We start from the raw sequence: 18,643 nt of genomic DNA, 5'->3' as shown, positions 1-18,643 counted from the left end.
TAAATTACATTTAAAGCTAATGTTTATCTAATACAGTATCAATAACAAAGTGATGTAGGAACGATTGTTGATGTACAGAGTGATAGCTGTAGGATTTGCTCACCTGTTGATTTACATATATATGCTCTTAGAGAATGGATCTCTCTAATGTAATTTGCATCCGGGGAACGGAAAACAGCGGAAGAGAAATGTAACACAGCTTTAACACTTCAATTCTTACTCAATTACGCAGTGGCAATGTGATCAGAAGCTGTGAATTCAACTCCAAATAAAGTCTATTTCTGTACTAAGTTTTTCTGCCATTTCTACCTTAATGCAGGTCATGAACATGCACAAGATGTAGATATGTGGATATGTACAGTATTTTATAGCAGAAAACTGGATCAAAAGTGGATCAAACATGACTTTTTAATTCCCAATTATTTTTGTGTGCCTATATTTTAATTGCCAGGATATTATATTGTAAATAGGGCAAAGAATAAAAATGTTTCTATACAAAACAATGAGCTATAGCCAGTCCTGCTTTACTGAAGAATGTTCTATGTAGCATACTCACTATTCAATAAATGGCAAAATATATAAATACACACTAATATATGCATGCTTACTAAAGACTAATCTTTAAAAAATTGTTTTAATTCTATAGCCATGTACATAACATTGCATAACATGACAAATGTATACAGGTTAGAATTTTACTTGAAGCCTTGTTTAAACAAAACCATTGAAGTCTCGATCTAAAGAGATTGTAATTTGATACTGTAATCTACATAGGTGTAGACTTACTGTACTTTTTTTATTGCCCATCAGTTTCTATGAGCATCTCAGGATAAGAAGTCAAGTTAGTATGATATCCTTTAACAAAAGATAAACGATCACCAGCTCAATGTATACAATGGCACATGAATCAGCCTTTTATTTATGTTGGTTTCATTTATGTTGGTTATCTTGCAGTTTAACACAGACAGAGCATATATCATATTCAGGTAGCAAATAGTTAAGGGCATGTGTATGAATTTATATGTTGGTATTGTAACTGAGAGAATGTGTACAAGTGTGAATGTTACATTTGTACAGGATTTTCCCTTATTTACATAGTACTATGCAAGTTTAACTGAATGTCTAATGCTAATGTTTCCTTGAGTTCTGTGAAAAAGGCTAACTCTGCATTGTCTGCCACTGACTCCTTATCATTTATCTGACCTTGTTGTCAATTCACATTTGTTATTGCAAAAAAAAGAGAATAAAATCTGTTGCTTTAGAAAGCAGTTATACTGAATTGCCAAAGAGGGTTTAAGATGAAGAATGGATAAGCATGTTACTGAGCCATCAATGAAAGAGCATAGGATTTATCTGTTTGTGTTCAGTAATTGTTTCAGAAACAGACATTGTTCTTTATTCTACTTGTCTGTGCTTTTCTGAGATATACTTGAAAGGAGCATTAATCAGTCCCATTTTTCAATGTTTTGCTTTTAGGAGATAAGTGTCTGGATTGTTTGCTCTGCATTGAGAAGAGTGCTATAGAAGGAATGACTCAAAATGTCACATAGTCAACATATAAGCCAACTCAGCTTTCTTTTTAAAATATCTTTTAATATTAAGCTTTTAGAAGTATGACATGAATGTTAAGGAATTAAATCAACAGCATTTGCATTTATTTATACTTTCCAGTTAGTATATACAGCATTTATAGAAATTCCTACTTCTGGAATAAGAGAGATCTACTTACATTTGTGTGTGTTGGTCTGCTGGTGAAATTCAGACCACAGCAGGGTTCAAATGCAAAGAGTGAGATAAAATTGCCAAACATGGATTTTGTGTTACTTTAAACATTACCTTGCTGATTTGGAAGATGGTCATCATCTTATTAGAAGCTCTATCTATAGCAATGTCTGAAACTCCTAGCAAAGCCAACCAAGTTTCTGGCTGAAATATCCCATATCCTACCACCTTATTTTACTTTGGGTATCAGGTACGTTTTTTTTTTTTTTTGCATGTAGGACATTCTGATGTTGTGCATGACAAAGATGCAATGTTTTTGCATTGTTTCTATGCAACATTTACTGCCAGCTTTAATGAACAATAATAACTTTGTTAATCTGATGTAATCTGATTAATCTGATGTTAATGTATTACTTTCACAGGACATGTGGTCATGTGTTTAGGGGTGTAAAGCAGTAGAATTGCAAAGTAGTTTTAATTAGAAACTTGATGTACATAAGAATCAGTTATACCGAAGTCCAATATTTTTTCCCTTATATATTCAGTGCTTTTATATTTTTATGCTTTTTATCCCTTACCATTGTTTCGATTATCACAATATTCAGAAATACCATAAATATATTATTTTAGTTTATAGTCACTCAGACTGAGATTTAAATTGCTTTGGCTTATACCTGAACCTGAATCAGTCATTTAGAGAAACTGTGTCTGTGTACTTTTTGACACATTTATTCCTTTCTTTCCTTTGCGAGTGTCTTTCTTTTGTCTTTTTTTGTCATGGCCTCAGTTTCCCAATCTCCTTGACTCTCATCTTTATCCTTTTAAGGAAAGTAGTCTGTGTTTGTTCATGTAGACATCTAGGATATGAATATCTTCTTACTAAAGGAAATAAGTAAAAACCACAAGTCAAACAAAAAAGAAGTGTGGAGTGTGTTAAGAAGGGCAATTCACTGGAAACTCCATGGCTCATTTGCTGTAAATGAGGCCAGTACCATGCTCCTCCTTTGAGTATAAATCTGACAACCTCCCTGACTATGGCTTCTCAGGAGCTCACTCTCTAATTATAACACTTACCCCTTAAAGGGCTAAAAACCACGAGCAAAGTAATATCCTCAAACTCTAGTTTTCTCTCTACAGCTGTTAAATAAAAGCTACTCATACATGTGTTAAACTACAAATACAAAGATCTTTAAAAACAAGGTTACATTCACTGAATTAGCCAGTACTAATATCAAGATAAAAAGTCACGCATATTGATTTTTAGTGGCAAACGAGATGAAGAATAAACATTGGTCAACTATAAAAACATTAAAATATGCTCACGGAAAGTCCACACTGCTGAGTGTCTACAGGGAGTGTAACAGATGAATAGATGTAGATGTCAGTATATTGTTTTGTGTATGACAGAACTTTGAATTTGGACCTACGTTTGGTTTACTAAAAACAGCATTAAAATGAATAGATGTGAAATGATCGTTTGAGGATTGGTGTTTTTTTTATTCATTTATGTTTGAGACAAAGCATGCGGAATAAAGGATGTCCGAGCATGAGGCTGTCCATATGTGCTAGAGGAGAAGGAACGTACCCACTAGGAGGAATCATGCAGAGCCTGAAATGGGTACTGTTTTTCTTTATGGGTGCAGCATACCTGTGGAATGTAAACAATATATGGTGAATGGGAGAGTTTGTGTGTTTTAGCAGCTAAACCTGATGTCTGGCATATGTCCAGTATCACTGACCTTGTTTTAGAAAGACACAAATGAGATTCTGTAAGAGCTAACGCCACACTGACATGAAATGATGACATGGCTGTTGAACAGTGGAAATGGAATCCAAAGAGAAGCTTCTTTCTCTTTGTTTATAGAAAAAAGTAGGATAGAAATGAATGATTTTCAAGCCATAGGCTATGTCTGGCTTTACATGACTACTTTACAAGTTTGTGGAATGTAGCCCACTGATTCTATATCAGAAATACTGCTAGTATGGCTTATAATCGGGGTTAGTTTTATATATATATATATATATATATATATATATATATATATATATATATATATATATATATATATATATAATTATAATTATATATTATTAATTATAATTATAATATATATATAACTATGGGCAAACAGGGCTTTCTCCTGTCTTATACAGATATAAAAACATAAATCTAAAGTTTTATTTTTGACATCTGAATATATGCTGGAAACAAATGTCTTAAGGTCGATTATTTTGGACTGTTTTTCCTGTACCAAATGCAACAGCACAAACAAGAGAAATTAACTGAATCATATGAAGAATCAAGACTGGGGCTGAATTCTTTCTAACCTAGAGAGTAGATTCATGCTGTCTGTGAGTGACAGTCGTGCTATGTATTTACTCTGACTGAAACAAACCATAGATCATTAATGGGCTAATATTTTTTACCCTGTCTTGCTGATTCCTCAATAACACATTGTCAGCAGTGACTGAGTAAGTGTATGTATGATACACATCTCAAACACAGAATCAGTATCATTTTCCCCTAAAATGGCTGTGGAAGAGAAAGTCTACACAAAACGTTTACACAAAGCGTGTGTAGCACTCCCATCTAATATCATGGTCAGTCATCACGACATGTCCAAGTAAATGTAACCATTTTGTGAGTGAACATTTTGCATGTCAGCAAACACAATACATTTATTTAGAAAATATTTCTTTTATTCTTTTATTTCATCATATTTTTTAGGAGGTATAATACTTTTTGAGTATATGTTTATACAACCAGCATTCCACCATGAAACTTGAGGGTTTGCTTTTATTGCTTTAGAGAGAGGCTACTTTGCCGTGAGTTGATATGTAATTCAAACTAAAATCTTATCTCTGATGATTATAATATCTGTTTTTCCAAGAGAGAAAGGTTACATTGCATATTCATTACTGAGAGCTGTTGTGTGAATGACTGTACTGTGAAAAAACTGTGTGTATGTGTGTGCAGGTTTTCACTTGGAATAGGATTGAAATCTAATCAAATTCCCATTTGATAAATGTCCTCTGAGGCATTCTGATATTGTACAATTCTGGATAAGATCTTATCTAATCACACGTTGTACCAAAAATGATATTTGTTTTCTATGCAAATGGATTCTGCTGGTTTCAACCAAAACAGTAGGACCAGAGATGAGCTGAGTGGCAACTGAGTGGTTGGTCATAATGATGTACTGGTTTGTGTGTTATTTTTAATGTGTTTTATCATTTTCATATTGTTTTTTTTTTCACAGGTCCAAAGACTTGATCAAAGAAGCCATCTTAGACAATGACTTCATGAAGAACCTGGAGCTGTCCCAGATCCAGGAGATAGTGGACTGCATGTATCCAGTAGAATATGGCAAGGACAGCTGCATCATTAAAGAGGGTGACGTAGGGTCGCTCGTTTATGTAATGGAAGGTAAGGGACAGGTTTGAAATAGTTGCAAACACATAGAATCATAGTACAGTGTTGCAAATGCTCTTACAGTGCTCTACTTTAAACCCCATATTTGTCTTTTTATCCCTGCTTAGACTTTGACATACTTCATTGCATAGAGATTTTCTCTCTCAGCTGCATAAAAAGCCTTGACAGGCTTCAGCATATCCAACATTAAGCTTCCAGCATCCTTATGTCACACACATCACAATCTGTACATTACATCCATAATACGCTCACTGCATTTCTTTTGTCCCCTAAATCCTCAAAGAAAAACTAACCCCTTACACCCAAGGACCTGTCAGTTGGTGCTGACTGTTATTCACCATTGTTATCATGCTAAAAAATTCCTTAACTACATTATGATTTAAACTACAGTATATTTCCCTGCTAAAGTAGTGCTAATTAATCATTTAGTAATTGCTATTGATATCAATACGTTAGAAATGGTAGAGGAAATGCTGTGAAGCTTATATGTGTCTCATTACAACAATACAATAGTTTGCAGAATAACTATATGATCCCTAATCTGAAAACAAGGCCTGAAAGTGTGTGGAAACTCACACTCTCTTTATTCTCTATCAAATTATAATATTTTTTTTCCGTGCTTCCTCTGTTTGTCATTTCTCTTATACTCTATGCTCATAATCTGAATGTGAACTAAACAAAAGAATGATGAAGGAAACCTTTAAGAATGAAAATGTTTTTAAGTTTTATTGTCATGTCCATAAATTGTGCATGTCTGTGGGCATGTAGGGTTTGTTTAAAGCAAAGGCAGGTTTAGTAGATTACTAAGGTTGAGATTAGAATTAGATTTAGGGGCAGACACAGCATGAATTATCTTCATTATTAATTCTGTCTGTGGAAGGTCCTCACAAGGATAACAAGATAAATCTGTGTGCGCGCGTGTCTGCATGCATGTGTGTGTGTGTGTGTGTGTGTGTGTGTGTGTGTGTGTGTGTGTGTGTGTGTGTGTGTGTGTGTGTGAGGGGATATTTGATGCCTTAAGGCACAGGCTTTTGATTCATTATTCTTAGACCATTCAGTCAGATGCTTAGATGCTGCTTTACTCCCTGCTTTTGTCTGTTAATTTTGACTTGAGGCCATTGATCCTTATCATCTGATAGGATTGAAAGCAGGGAGGTTTAATCCAGCGATTCAGAGAATGTGTTCTTCAGCAAAAAGGAAACTGCCGTCTCGCTGTCTCCATCATGTACGCCACTCATTTTCCTGACATCACTGTGCTCAGGTTTGAAGTTTAGAATAGAGACCCTTGTGTTCTCTCATTCATCTGTGTACTGTCCTGAGAGAGCATGGGTGAATTTTATTACCAGCACAAGTTGTTTATTCTGAGGGTGATAGGAAGGAAAGTAAGCATTTTCATCCATTTCTTTGAGTTCTGTGCCATTTTTTAGACTGTTTTGTTTAGTTATAAGTGCACAAGAGCACCAGAGTTCCCTTGTTTGATCCTGAGCTCAGGTCAGTGACTGTGCAGAATCTCTGTTCATGTTCTCGACCAGTTTTCTCAAACCTACCAATAACTTGCAAGTAAGTGGATTGGGAAAGATAAATTGCCCCATTACTGAATAAATGTGTTAAAATATATGTTAATGTGTGTGCTTGGTACCCCATGATGGACAGGTGTCCCACCCAAGGCATATTTCTGTCTCACACCCATCATTTACTCGTTAGGCTCCAGGTCCACCACAATCCTGACCAGTGCAGTTACTGAAAGTTACAGAAATCCTGTACTGGGAAGCCCATTGATAGTAACTATTTAATATCAATCACAGATTAATTAAAGAGTATATACATTTCTGTAAACTTTATAGCAAAGGCTATGATGTTAATCATATGAGAGGAGATATTTCAGGTAATTATGATATCGTTACCAAAAGAGGAGCCAAACACAAAATTCTGCTTTATTAATGAGCTCCAAATGTCATAGATTTTTTGCCATTTTAATGAGGTCATATTGGAATAAGTGCCAACTGAGATATTGCCCTGTAAATCAGATGTTACTGGCAAAAAAACCTGTCTAGTTACTTGGTCAGAGATACAGTGTTCCAGACTTTATAGCTTCTTTAGTGACAGAAATGTGGGTGGTGTCCCCCATTCATGCCCTTGTAGATCAGCAGGGCTACACATATACTGTAAAAAAGTCTGTAAACACCTGACCACCAAACGCATATGCTTTTTTGACCATCCCATATGAAATTTAGTCCCTCTTTGCTGTTATAGTAACCTTCACACTTTTGAAAAAAGCTTTCCACTACATTTTGGAGTGTGGCAATGGGAATTTACCCATTCAGTTACAAAATCATTTGTTCTGTCAAAGATTGATGCTGCACTATAGGCCTGGATCACGGTGGTGTTCCTGCTTATCTTAGAAGTGTTCAGTAGAAATGAGGACAGGGCTCTGAGAAGGCCACTTGAGTTTTCCCACACCAACCATTGCAAACCATGTCTGCATAGTCCTTGTTTTGTGCAAAGGACCATTGTCATGCTGGAAAAGGTTAGTGCCAGTGAAGGGAAATTTACATTTAGGGCATTTGGCAAAGGCCCTTATCTAGAAGGACAGATTTATCCTGTTTTCACAACCCTTAATCAGTGGTCAAGAAGTGACAGCTTGGCTGTGTTAGGATTTTATCTCACAACCCTTTAAGCCTAAGGAAAGTGTTTTAACCACCAAGCTACAGCAATACTGCAGAATACTGGGAAATGCCAATATATGAGTGTGATACCCAAACTTTTGACTCTATAGTATATACTATTAGTATATACTAAATATACTATTTTTCTTGTGCCACATAAACTATACTTACCTTTTATTTATTCTTTTTTCTGTCATGGTTTTCATGGAAAAGATTATACGATTCACTGTATGTCCTTGTGCGTTATGACATTATTTCTCTGGTGGTATTTAGAGCCTATTGAACAGGTGCTGAATAATGTGTTCAATTTGCACAGAATTAGGACTAGTATAAATGACTGAATTGCTTTTAAACATTCATGTTTGATAACTGAGAAAGGACAAACATGGACATATAATGACAGGATCATGGGAATTAATATTTGTCTTTCTACTTCTGGTCACCAGCCAAGACATTGCAAATATTTAATCTGAATACTAAATATTAAAACATGGTTGTTCTACACATGGGTGGCAGGATGGCTTAGCGGTTAGCATGTTTGCCTCACACCTCCAGGGTTGGGCATTCGATTCCCGCCTCCGACTTGTGTGTGTGGAGTTTGCATGTTCTCCCCGTGCCTCAGGGGTTTCCTCCGGGTACTCCGGTTTCCTCTCCTGGTCCAAAAACATGCATGGTAGGTTGATTGGCATCTCTGGAAAATTGTCTGTAGTGTGTGAGTGTGAATGAATGAGAGTGTGTGCCCTGCGATGGGTTGGCACGCCGTCCAGGGTGTATCCTGCCTTGATGCCTGATGACGCCTAAGGCACAGGCTCCCCTTGACCCGAGAAGTTCAGATAAGCGGTAGAAAATGAATGAATGAATGAATGAATGAATGAATGAATGAATTAATTAATGCTCTACACATCAATACTGAGTTATGATTAAATGTACATTAGTTATTCATTAAATGCTTCTGTATAATTATAGTTATCTTATATCTATGTTATTTCAGAAATTGAAGAGTGCTCTAACAAATAAGTTATTATGCTTCCTGGTTGATCATTTAACGCCATTTAGACATTAAAAGAACAGTTTTTTCTTGATATTTCAGGGTATGATAGAGAACATGATAAGTTCTGTAAAGCAGAATGTTTTGTTTCTTGCCTAGAAGAGTTATAACTTCCTGTGCCTGGCTCAGAGAGTGGGCAGAGGTCATGTTGCTTATACATGACTTCCTGCTCTTTTGGACCATTAGTGCTTTGGGACAGCATGTGCTGAGAAAAAAGAACACATTGTTTGACCTAAAGGCTGACTCTGAACTTCCTATTGCCCATTCAGCAGGCCTTATTGGGGGAAAAGAGTGTGAGCATGAACACGTCCTATTAGTAACAGCTGGAACACATCCTGTCACCAGCATTGTGTATACGTGAGTTCATGAATGATGCTTGTGACCACATAAGCGGAATTCTTTTTTCAATCTGTTTTCAAGATTTGAATTTTAGCATTGAAGTTCCTGTAACTGAGGATTTAACTGAATGTGGGATGAAATTGGAGAACTCATAAGAACATGCACATGGGGAGAACATGCACAGAAACTCTACACAGACGAGTCAGAAACCCTGGAACCCCCTGTGAGATGACATTGCTATCACTGCACCACTGTGCAGCCTTTGTAGTGAATAAGAAAATAAATTAAAAAAACTGCTGAAAAACTGAGAGGATGCTGATGGTTAAAGGATTTTTTTTCCTTTTTCTTATTACTCATAAACAACATTTGTAAATTCTCTTTATAGGGCAAAAAGGCTGAGTTCTCATTTATGCATTGAATAACATCAAACAAGCCAGAAAAAAGGTTGAAAAATAAAAATCAGCTCTCTCTTGATTATAAAGAAGGGTATTGTATAAAAATCCAGTTTATGGTATGTTTGTCAAAAAAGAATATTGATCATAGAAACACAAATTATGAGAATATGATAATGGGTCAGAATTATTCTGCCCCCAATTTTTGACCACTATGTACAACAATACCTCTATGGAGCCAGTGAACATTCTGCCCCATGAATGCAAATATCATCAATAAAGACAAGTAAGTCAGTGGAACATTGGTTTATATATATCAAATAAAAATAATGTAAAATATATGTAGTTGTGAATGAGGGCTTTATGAAGCTTAACATTTGTTGAATGGCTAATATCAATGGTTGACTTCTACCCCACCTGCCCTATGAGTCTCTACTGCATTTCACACTCCTGTGGATATTAATTAAAGAGATTTTGTTGAGTGGGTTAACTAGTGATGCACTGGTTTAATCGCGAGTAACGGTGTTAGTTTTGATTCTGTCCGGAAATTCTGATCTGCTGTTAATACATATTTTATTTTTTCCCTAAACTCTGTTCTCTTATATATTTTATGCCATGGATGCTTGGAAATTTGATTGATAGCTTTGCCTGCAAAATTTCTGTGATGTTTCAGAAAACCTCTTCACTATACAGTGCACAGTAAAGGCTGTGCTACTTCTGCGAGCACATCAGTATAGGATTTTGAGCAATTCTCAGGTTTCAGTATCTTATTGAAGATGCTAAAGCAGAGCGAGGTTTTAACTAAGATTGAAGTCAATGTCAAATCTCCCATGACATTGAAAGCTATTTCAAGTCAAAGCTAGATGGATTTCTCCCTATCACTTAACCTCGGATTATGTCCTCATTCCCTCTGTGTTTTATGATTATTTTAATGGTTCTATTAAATTGCCATCTGAAAGAACTATCATCAATCTTCTCTTCTCTTCCTTTTGATTTTCTTCTATTTCCTTTCTTTTGGAAGTGCTGTCCTTCAGCTGTCAGAGATGCCCTTCATAACTTATTTACTTGTAGAATTCTCTTGACTTGCAGTTTATCATTCACTTATGTTCACTGACTCTTCATAGTTTGAAAATGAAAAACATAATCCTCATTTACACATTTTTTCATGACGCTGTATCACAGTGTGCTTTGTGTTATATTAAATAACCCACACCTGCTCCGTTTTGACAGTTCATTACAAATGGCTAGTGACAATAAAACAGTTTTTGTTTTGATATAACAATACTGAAAGGCTGCTTTTATCTGTTTGGCAGCTGATAGCATCCCTGACAGACGGCAAGTGAGAGTGTGTGTGTGTGTGTGAGAGAGAGAGAGAGAGAGAGAGAGAGAGAGAGAGAGAGAGAGAGAGAGAGGTGGATTTGAAGTGAAAGATGTCTACCAGAAAATGTTTTTGACTCTTAAAGGAGCACAGTACAAACATATCTGCCACTGTTTACATGCACGTGCAGAGGCTTTGCCATGAAAGTGTGATCACACCTCACAAACATGCAATCATTCTCCCTTTGTGAGCTTTCTCAGTAAGCAAACCATACTAAAATCTTATTCCTATTCACAATGTTATTCTTGTGTCCTTGTTCAATATATATATTTTAGTAAACAAAGGCTTGTAACAAAAATCCTATATCCTGAGACACCATTAAAGAAGTAATAGGTAAGAAGTAAAAACTGTCACAGAGGATACAGTGAGAAACTGGGCCATGACTTTTCTAATATTATCTTCAGACCTTAGTTGATATTCCATGTCTCATTCAGGGAAATAAATTGAATTACAGTGTAATACAGTGTAGTTTGTATGTTTGTCTGTGTTGGTGATCCTTTTCCCTTTGATTTCCAGATGGTAAAGTGGAGGTAACAAAAGAAGGCTTGAAGCTGTGCACTATGGGGCCTGGGAAAGTGTTTGGAGAGCTTGCCATTCTTTATAATTGCACACGAACGGCCACAGTGAAGAGTGAGTACACACAAACACACACACACACACACACACACACACACACACACACACACACACACACACACACACACACACACACACACACACACACACACATGCTGTGAACCAGTAACAGTTGAGGCTTGTGGCTATTTGCCTGTTATCATGTAGTGCTGTTCATGTAAATGAGTTCTAAGACAGTATAGTTCATTTGGTGAGATTAAAATGACCCGAGTCACAGTGATGTAGAGGATATAATTCAACAAACTACTTTCTATTTGAGTAACCAACAATTTAAATTTTTTTTATTTAAATTTTTTTAGCTATTTAAGCTGATATTCTGTTGATTGATGTTTTTCTGTGATATGCTGCATTTATTTTCATGACTCAGAACCGGAAGGCTAGAGCTCGGATAAACATAATTTTTGACCTTTGTGTGTTGAAGGTCTAAAATAGGAAAAAAAAAAAACAACAAGTCAGCTGACTTTATTTACCTCCTCAAAACTGGGATCTGTATAGTCACAATTATAGATATTATACATCATAACACCACAGTACTTTGTTTGCCATGTGTGAACTGTGAAAAACTGAAGACATTTCTCAGCAGTGCAGAATTGTTTTTATTTAGTGTGGTGCTTGAGATGGAAATTTTGCACAATCCTGGCAGCCATGGATAATTAACCATATTGTGCGTGTTGTGTCAAAAGTCACTTAAACAAATGTATGGATAACACTGCTCATAACCAGCTGCTAGACTTTAACTGTAAACTGTAGCACAAGACATATGTTATAACCTTTTCAATAAATTTTTTTGAGGCTTTGTCATTTTTAATTTCATCCTGTCTGACCAAAATCTATAGTCATGAGCCACTGTTCAGCTGCTTTTTATAGATCTTACTTTTCCTCTGTCTGATGTGTTTTTCAGACTGAGCATGTTTGCTGTTTGCTGCTGTCTGAATCCCTGAGTGATTGAAAGACACCCCTTTCCTCAAACTCAGTGCGTTTGGGTTCATCTTACATCATCCCAAATGCACAGAGAGAATAACTCAGCATATTTTTTAATTATTATTATTAAGCGCTGTAGAGCACCTCATCCCTTCTGTGTTACAACACTGTTCCCCTGACACTCATGGTAAATGTGTTATGGAAACTAATGTTGTCATTATTAGTGTTCGGATAAGTTCACATTCAAAGATCCAGTGGAACTGAACTCAGACCACCTACTACAGATCTCAGGTTTTCTCTGTTTCGGACTAAACTTCCAGTGTGAAAGCCCCCTAAAAACCCCATAGAGTCTGTGTGAACATTTGCAGGCGTGTGTTTGTGTGTGTTTGTGTTTGTGTGTGTGTGTGTGTGTGTGTGTGTGTGTGTGTGTTGTTTGTGTATGTGTGTGTGTGTGCGTGTGTGTGTGTGTGTGTGTGTGTGTGTGTGTTTGTTGTTTGTGTATATGTGTGTGTGTATGTGTGTGTGTGCGTGTGTGCGTGTGCGTGTGCGTGTGTGCGTGTGTGTGTGCGTGTGTGTGTGTGCGTGTGTGTGTGTGTGTGTGTGTTGTTTGTGTATGTGTGTGCGTGTGTGCGTGTGTGCGTGTGTGTGTGTGTGTGTTGTTTGTGTATGTGTGTGTGTGTGTGCGTGTGTGCGTGTGCGTGTGTGTGTGCGTGTGTGTGTGTGTGTGTTTGTGTGTGCGTGTGTGCGTGTGTGTGTGTGTGTGTGTGTTGTTTGTGTATGTGTGTGTGTGTGTGCGTGTGCGTGTGTGTGTGTGTGTGTGTGTGTGTTTGTGTGTGTGTTTGTGTGTGTGTTAGGATTGACAAACAACATAATGTAACAAAATGACTGCAATGTTGCAATCTTTAAAGTCCCCTAACTTTAACTGATAAACCAATAAGCCTATAATGTGACACAGTTTACACAATTTCAATTACTCTCACAAAATCTCTAATTAGCCATAGGTTTAATGACTGAAGAATTCTTTAGTTTTGGAACTGGAACTTTAGGCAAGAAAAAGATTGGTCCACTGTTCATAATCAGGGTTTATAATCCACTCCTCTATCCTGTGATCCTGACACATTTTTATTGAAGGAAGCACATGCAGGCACTTTTCTCCTGGGAGATGAAGCAGTATCTGTGAGCTCAGGGCCTGAAAGCTGTGTGACTGCATCTGTTCTGAGTTTATTGTTACATTAGTAATTGTACAGCACTCCAGAGAGCTCTAGAAATTGCTGTCCTGCAGGGTGTTTTGAAGTAGAGTGTGTTTTACCTAACAGCAAACGCATGAAGAGATGTTAAAGAGAGACGGCACAAAGTGGGAACATGGAAATGTGGAGTCACACGGAGGAGAGAGAAATTAAGAAAAAGAAACATGCAAGAAAAGCCTTTGAATAGTAGCTAATCAAATGTGGTCTTTTGAGTACAGGGGCACCATCTGTGCCCCACTGCTCAGCTAAGTAATAGGCTATCATGTCCACCTGCACCACTAATCTATCTAGCTATTTATTGAGAGAATATGACCAGAGACAGAGAGATCATTATTACTGTAAATGTGCTCTCCTACATTAATCCATTAAGTGACTTTAAATTTGTTTTTCTCTGTCCTTCTTCTTTGTTTAATTCGGCTTAAACATTACCAGACAGTCCTTTTAAACTAAGCTGACTTAAGGAGCCTGTTTTGTTCCTCAGTGTTTATGTTTATGCAACTGAATTATTCTTGATGGATCACTGTCTCACTCGCTTTCTGGTTTATGTCTAGTTTATTCACCACCCTTTTTTCCTAGGTCTCCCAATGTTTGGTTGATTCTCATCCTTTTATTTCTGGATCACCTTCTCCCTCCATTTACGTATTTTCATTCTTTTCTCATTCTACATACCTCTTCCTCATCACGTATTATGACCTCAAGCCACTTCTTTGCCCTGTCAGCTCTGTTTATTCCCCTACTCCCGTCTTTTCCTCTTTCTCTGGCTCTCACAAGCACAAGACCCAGCTGTGGCCCCTGCTCTCTCCCCTGGGCTCTGTTTATCGTTTGCCGGTGCCTCAGCTCCTCTGCTTGCTGGCTCTGGTCCTCTGCTTAGTGTCTGAGGCAGGAAGTGGGGTATGGATTGGCCAAGTCGGAGCAGCATGCTCGGGTTTGTCTTTGAGCATTTAATCTCTCCTCTCACACAGACGGATGTGAGCATGACCCCTGCACACTTCCAACACTTACCCATAACTGTGTATAAACAGCCTACCAACCCTTTCATTGTACCTGTTGAGCAAAACCATGCTATGATTTTTAAAAACATCAAAGAAAATTTTCAACATATACAGATCTCTTTCTGTCAATCTCTTCCTCTCTTACACACACACACACACACACACACACACACACACACACACACACACACACACACACACACACACACACACACACACCCCTACTCTCTCACTCACTAGCTCACTCACTCAGTCACTCACAGAGACACACAGGAGATATTGTCGGTGGCTAGCAAAATGTTAGTGCCATTTGGGAACAGTAGAAGATGGCACAATCTTATTATCCATTGTTTTAATATTGTAATGTAAGAATGTTTTCAATGTACATTTCAATATATAAATTCTTTCAATATATGTTTTAATTGCTTATTTTTATCAATTTAAAAAATGCAAAGTGAGCAAACAGAAGGAAATATTAATTTGCTACTAAGGTGAGGATGTGGAAGACAGTTTCAATTTACAGGCCATAACACAATGGCAAGACTGAGCACAGCAACAAGACACAAGGTAGTTATACTGCATCAGCAAGTTCACTCCCAGGCAAAGATTTCAAAGCAGACGGGTGTTTCAAGATGTTCTGTTCAAGCTGTTTTGAAGAAGCACAAATAAATGGGCAATGCTGAGGACAGTACATGCCAGGGTCAAAAAAGGAAACTTAATGAAGCAGGTGAAACCAGTGGGACTTGTACACCCATCTCCTGTCTGAAGAAGTCTAGCCAGAACTATGGACTATGAATACACTTTTTCATGGAGGAATTATGGCTATAAAGCCATACCTCCAACAGGGAAACAAGGCTGTGATTCAAAGTGATTCAAATATGCACAGAAACATAGGAAAGGGTGTGCAGACAAATGGCAGTAGGTCACCTGGAACATTTTGCTGTAGGAGGAGGCAGTTTGTTTGTTGAAGAGCTGGAGAGTGGTACAGTAATGTGTGTATGCAGGCAACAGTGAAGCATGGTGGAGGATCCTTGCAAGTTTTGGGATACATTTCTGAAAATGGATTTGGAGATTTGGTCAAGATTAAAGGTGTCCTCAATGCCGAGAAATACAGCCAGATACTTAGCCATCATGCAGTACCATCAGGCAGGCGTCTGAATATCCCCAAATTTATTCTGCAGCAGGAAAATGACCCCAAACATACTGCCAATGTCATTAAGACCTACCTTTAACATAGAGAAGAACAAGGAGTATTAGAACCGATGGTTTGGCCCCCACAGAGCACTGATTTCAACATCATCATGTCTGTCTGGAATAATATGAAGAGTCAGAAATATTTAAGGCAGCCTACAGCCACAGGAGGTCTGTGGTTATTTCTCCAAGATATTTGAAACAACCTACCTGCCAAGTTCCTTCAAAAACTGTGCAAGTGTACTGTGTGCAACGTACATGCTGAATGCTGTTCTGCAAGCAAAGTGTGGTCACACCAAATATTGATTTCATTCAGATTCCTTTTTTGTTCATTACTTGATAAAAATAAACTATGTATACTACTACTTTAGAAGCATCAAATGATATATCAGTTAAGTGAGCAAAAAAGGAAATCTTTCTAAATTGGTCATGCTTGGATCCTTGGTTGTTGTCTGACAGGAGACCTTAAGTCAAGTCAAGAGCTATTGTCTGTTATTTAGTATATACATCCAGTGTAGTACACAGAGAAATGAAGCAACATTTCTCCAGGACCATGAAGCTACTTAAAAAAAACAACACAAAAACAAGTACACTACAAAGTACTACATAAAGTGTGCAAGATAGAAGACAGTGTTAGGAGACCGTATAATACAATAGTTTTGACAGTGCAGTGATGATCAGTACACACAGTTCTGTAATGAGAAAAAGTGCAATAGTAAAAAAGATAAGGTCCTGATGAAATGGTTGTAGAACTCAAGAGTAAATATTTGAGTTACAATAACGCAGTAATTTCCTGGCAGCTCAAACGGAATGGCCATTTTTTTCTGACCTCTTATCAACAAGTCCTTTAGATCCACAGAACCACTGTTCACTCAATGTTTATCTTTGGTTCTTCTCATTATTCTTTGTAAAGTCTATAGAGAAAATCCCAGGAGATCTGCATCATAGAATGTTTTTGCAGCCCTTGCAGTAACATGATTAAAACTATGCTTGTTTATTCATATGCAATAAGGTTCATATAAATGCTTAAAGGGTTCTTTAGATCTACTGGATGAGTTGAAATGAACGAATTTGCGTATACATTTTCTGATATCAAAACTTATGCACAATGAATGCGGGGGGAAAATACAACCCAATTTTTGGCAAAAAAAAAAAAAATTCAGCAAATATGGCTTGAATCTGAAAAAAGTTCATAATTTCTTTGCACACTGTATCAAATTGGAACTGCTGAAAATCTCATTTTAACTTGTCAGCTGACTCTACTGTTGCTTGAATGACTCTACTGTTGCTTGAATGTCCTCTTGCTTATGAAATGTCAGTACAAATTCAGATAAAAAAGAAGACAGTTGTAAATGTGATATTGATGTCTAATTTTCCACTTGGACGGATATGAATCACAAAGCCACTAATATCCTAAGGTTTTTTTAAGTACTGGAGTAATATTTTAACAGCACTGTGCTGTTAAATTAACAGCCTTCACTTAATCCATTTATCCTTCATTTTATCTGTATGGACTTGTAAATGAATGCAATATGAGACCACCGACTACACGATAATGGCAGGAGATGCTTTTATGCTTTAGATAAACAGTCAAGTTTACAAGTGATACTTGTAGTTCTTTCCTTGTCCCTTTTGGTTAAACCATGGCAGTGTAGACCGGTTCGTGTGAAGGGTTTCTGTCTAGCAAAGAAGCCTTGTGTTAATTCGACTTGCTTAATCAATTGGTCTCACTCTTCAAATGACAGATGAGTCAGATCAGGTGTGATGTCGCTTGCCTCAAATAAAAAGACACAGCTGCACAGTCCTTTTGAGGATAAGATTGGACTTCTTGAGCTAAACCTCTGTTTCCAATCCTTTCTGATTTTCAAAGAAATAACAAAAAAATTAATGTACACTAAAACTGTTCATGTTGACTCACTTAATCTACTAGGTGAATTTATATAATTTGTGTATAATTTATATAATTTTTTTGTTTTAAACTTTATCTGCATTTTTAGCCAAAAAGCTTTGCTAAAACTGTATCACTAAGGCTAAATCAGATTATGCCTGAGGTTGATGTTGCACATCTGGGAAAAAATTGTTTAAGTATGTAAGAGTATATGTGCATGAACATGTTTGTGTGTATTTACACGTGCTGATGTTATCAGGCTTGGAAAAAGAAAAAGAAAAGTTTTGCTACTTCATCTTGCTGCTTGAGATGTGGAGTGGCTTAAAATGAGTTTTATCTTGATGCACTTTTCACTGAGTAAGAGAAGAGGGAGTTAGAGCACTGGGACAAGGAGGATGGGCAAATAGAAGACTGAAGTAAAATGACAGAGATTGAAAAGAAAGACGGGAGTGGGATGAAAATAGGCTGGTGGTTTTATGGCGGTGTTTATTAGTGAGACTGAAAACAAAAATGATCATCCTCCTATCTGCTTCCATGGTAACATGTGTGTGTGTGTGTGTGTGTGTGTGTGTGTGTGTGTGTGTGTGTGTGTGTGTGTGTGTGTGTGTGTGTGTGTGTGTGTGTGTGTGTTTGTGTGTGTGTTATCTTACAGAGTGGTTTTTAAAAGAGCTTTTGTTCAGTAAGATGGAGCTGACTCATCTTAGTATCTTATAGAGGTCAAAGTCAAGTCACTCTGACCCTTTGGATCTTGTGTGTGTGTTCATGTGTCTGTGAATGGTGTGCTTGTGTC

At 37.1% G+C, this 18,643-nt stretch overlaps 1 protein-coding gene across 6 annotated transcripts in view; it reads left to right on the top strand.

The window, feature by feature from the left end:
- prkg1a (protein kinase cGMP-dependent 1a) overlaps nucleotides 1–18,643 on the top strand; it is a 57,755-nt gene that overhangs the window by 6,122 nt on the left and 32,990 nt on the right. For all 6 annotated transcript variants that reach the window (XR_007140413.1, XR_007140414.1, XM_047812609.1 and 3 more), the window contains 2 exons: nucleotides 4,983–5,149; nucleotides 11,495–11,608. Coding sequence is in view for 4 of the 6 variants with exons in the window: in XM_047812609.1 (XP_047668565.1) it covers nucleotides 4,983–5,149; nucleotides 11,495–11,608 (281 nt within the window). In the remaining 2 variants the exon portion in view is untranslated. The remainder of the gene's footprint in view (nucleotides 1–4,982; nucleotides 5,150–11,494; nucleotides 11,609–18,643) is intronic.

Source organism: Tachysurus fulvidraco, chromosome 4 (genome assembly GCF_022655615.1).
Source record: "Tachysurus fulvidraco isolate hzauxx_2018 chromosome 4, HZAU_PFXX_2.0, whole genome shotgun sequence".
NCBI lineage: Eukaryota > Metazoa > Chordata > Actinopteri > Siluriformes > Bagridae > Tachysurus > Tachysurus fulvidraco.
This window is presented reverse-complemented; position numbering and strand designations above follow the sequence as displayed.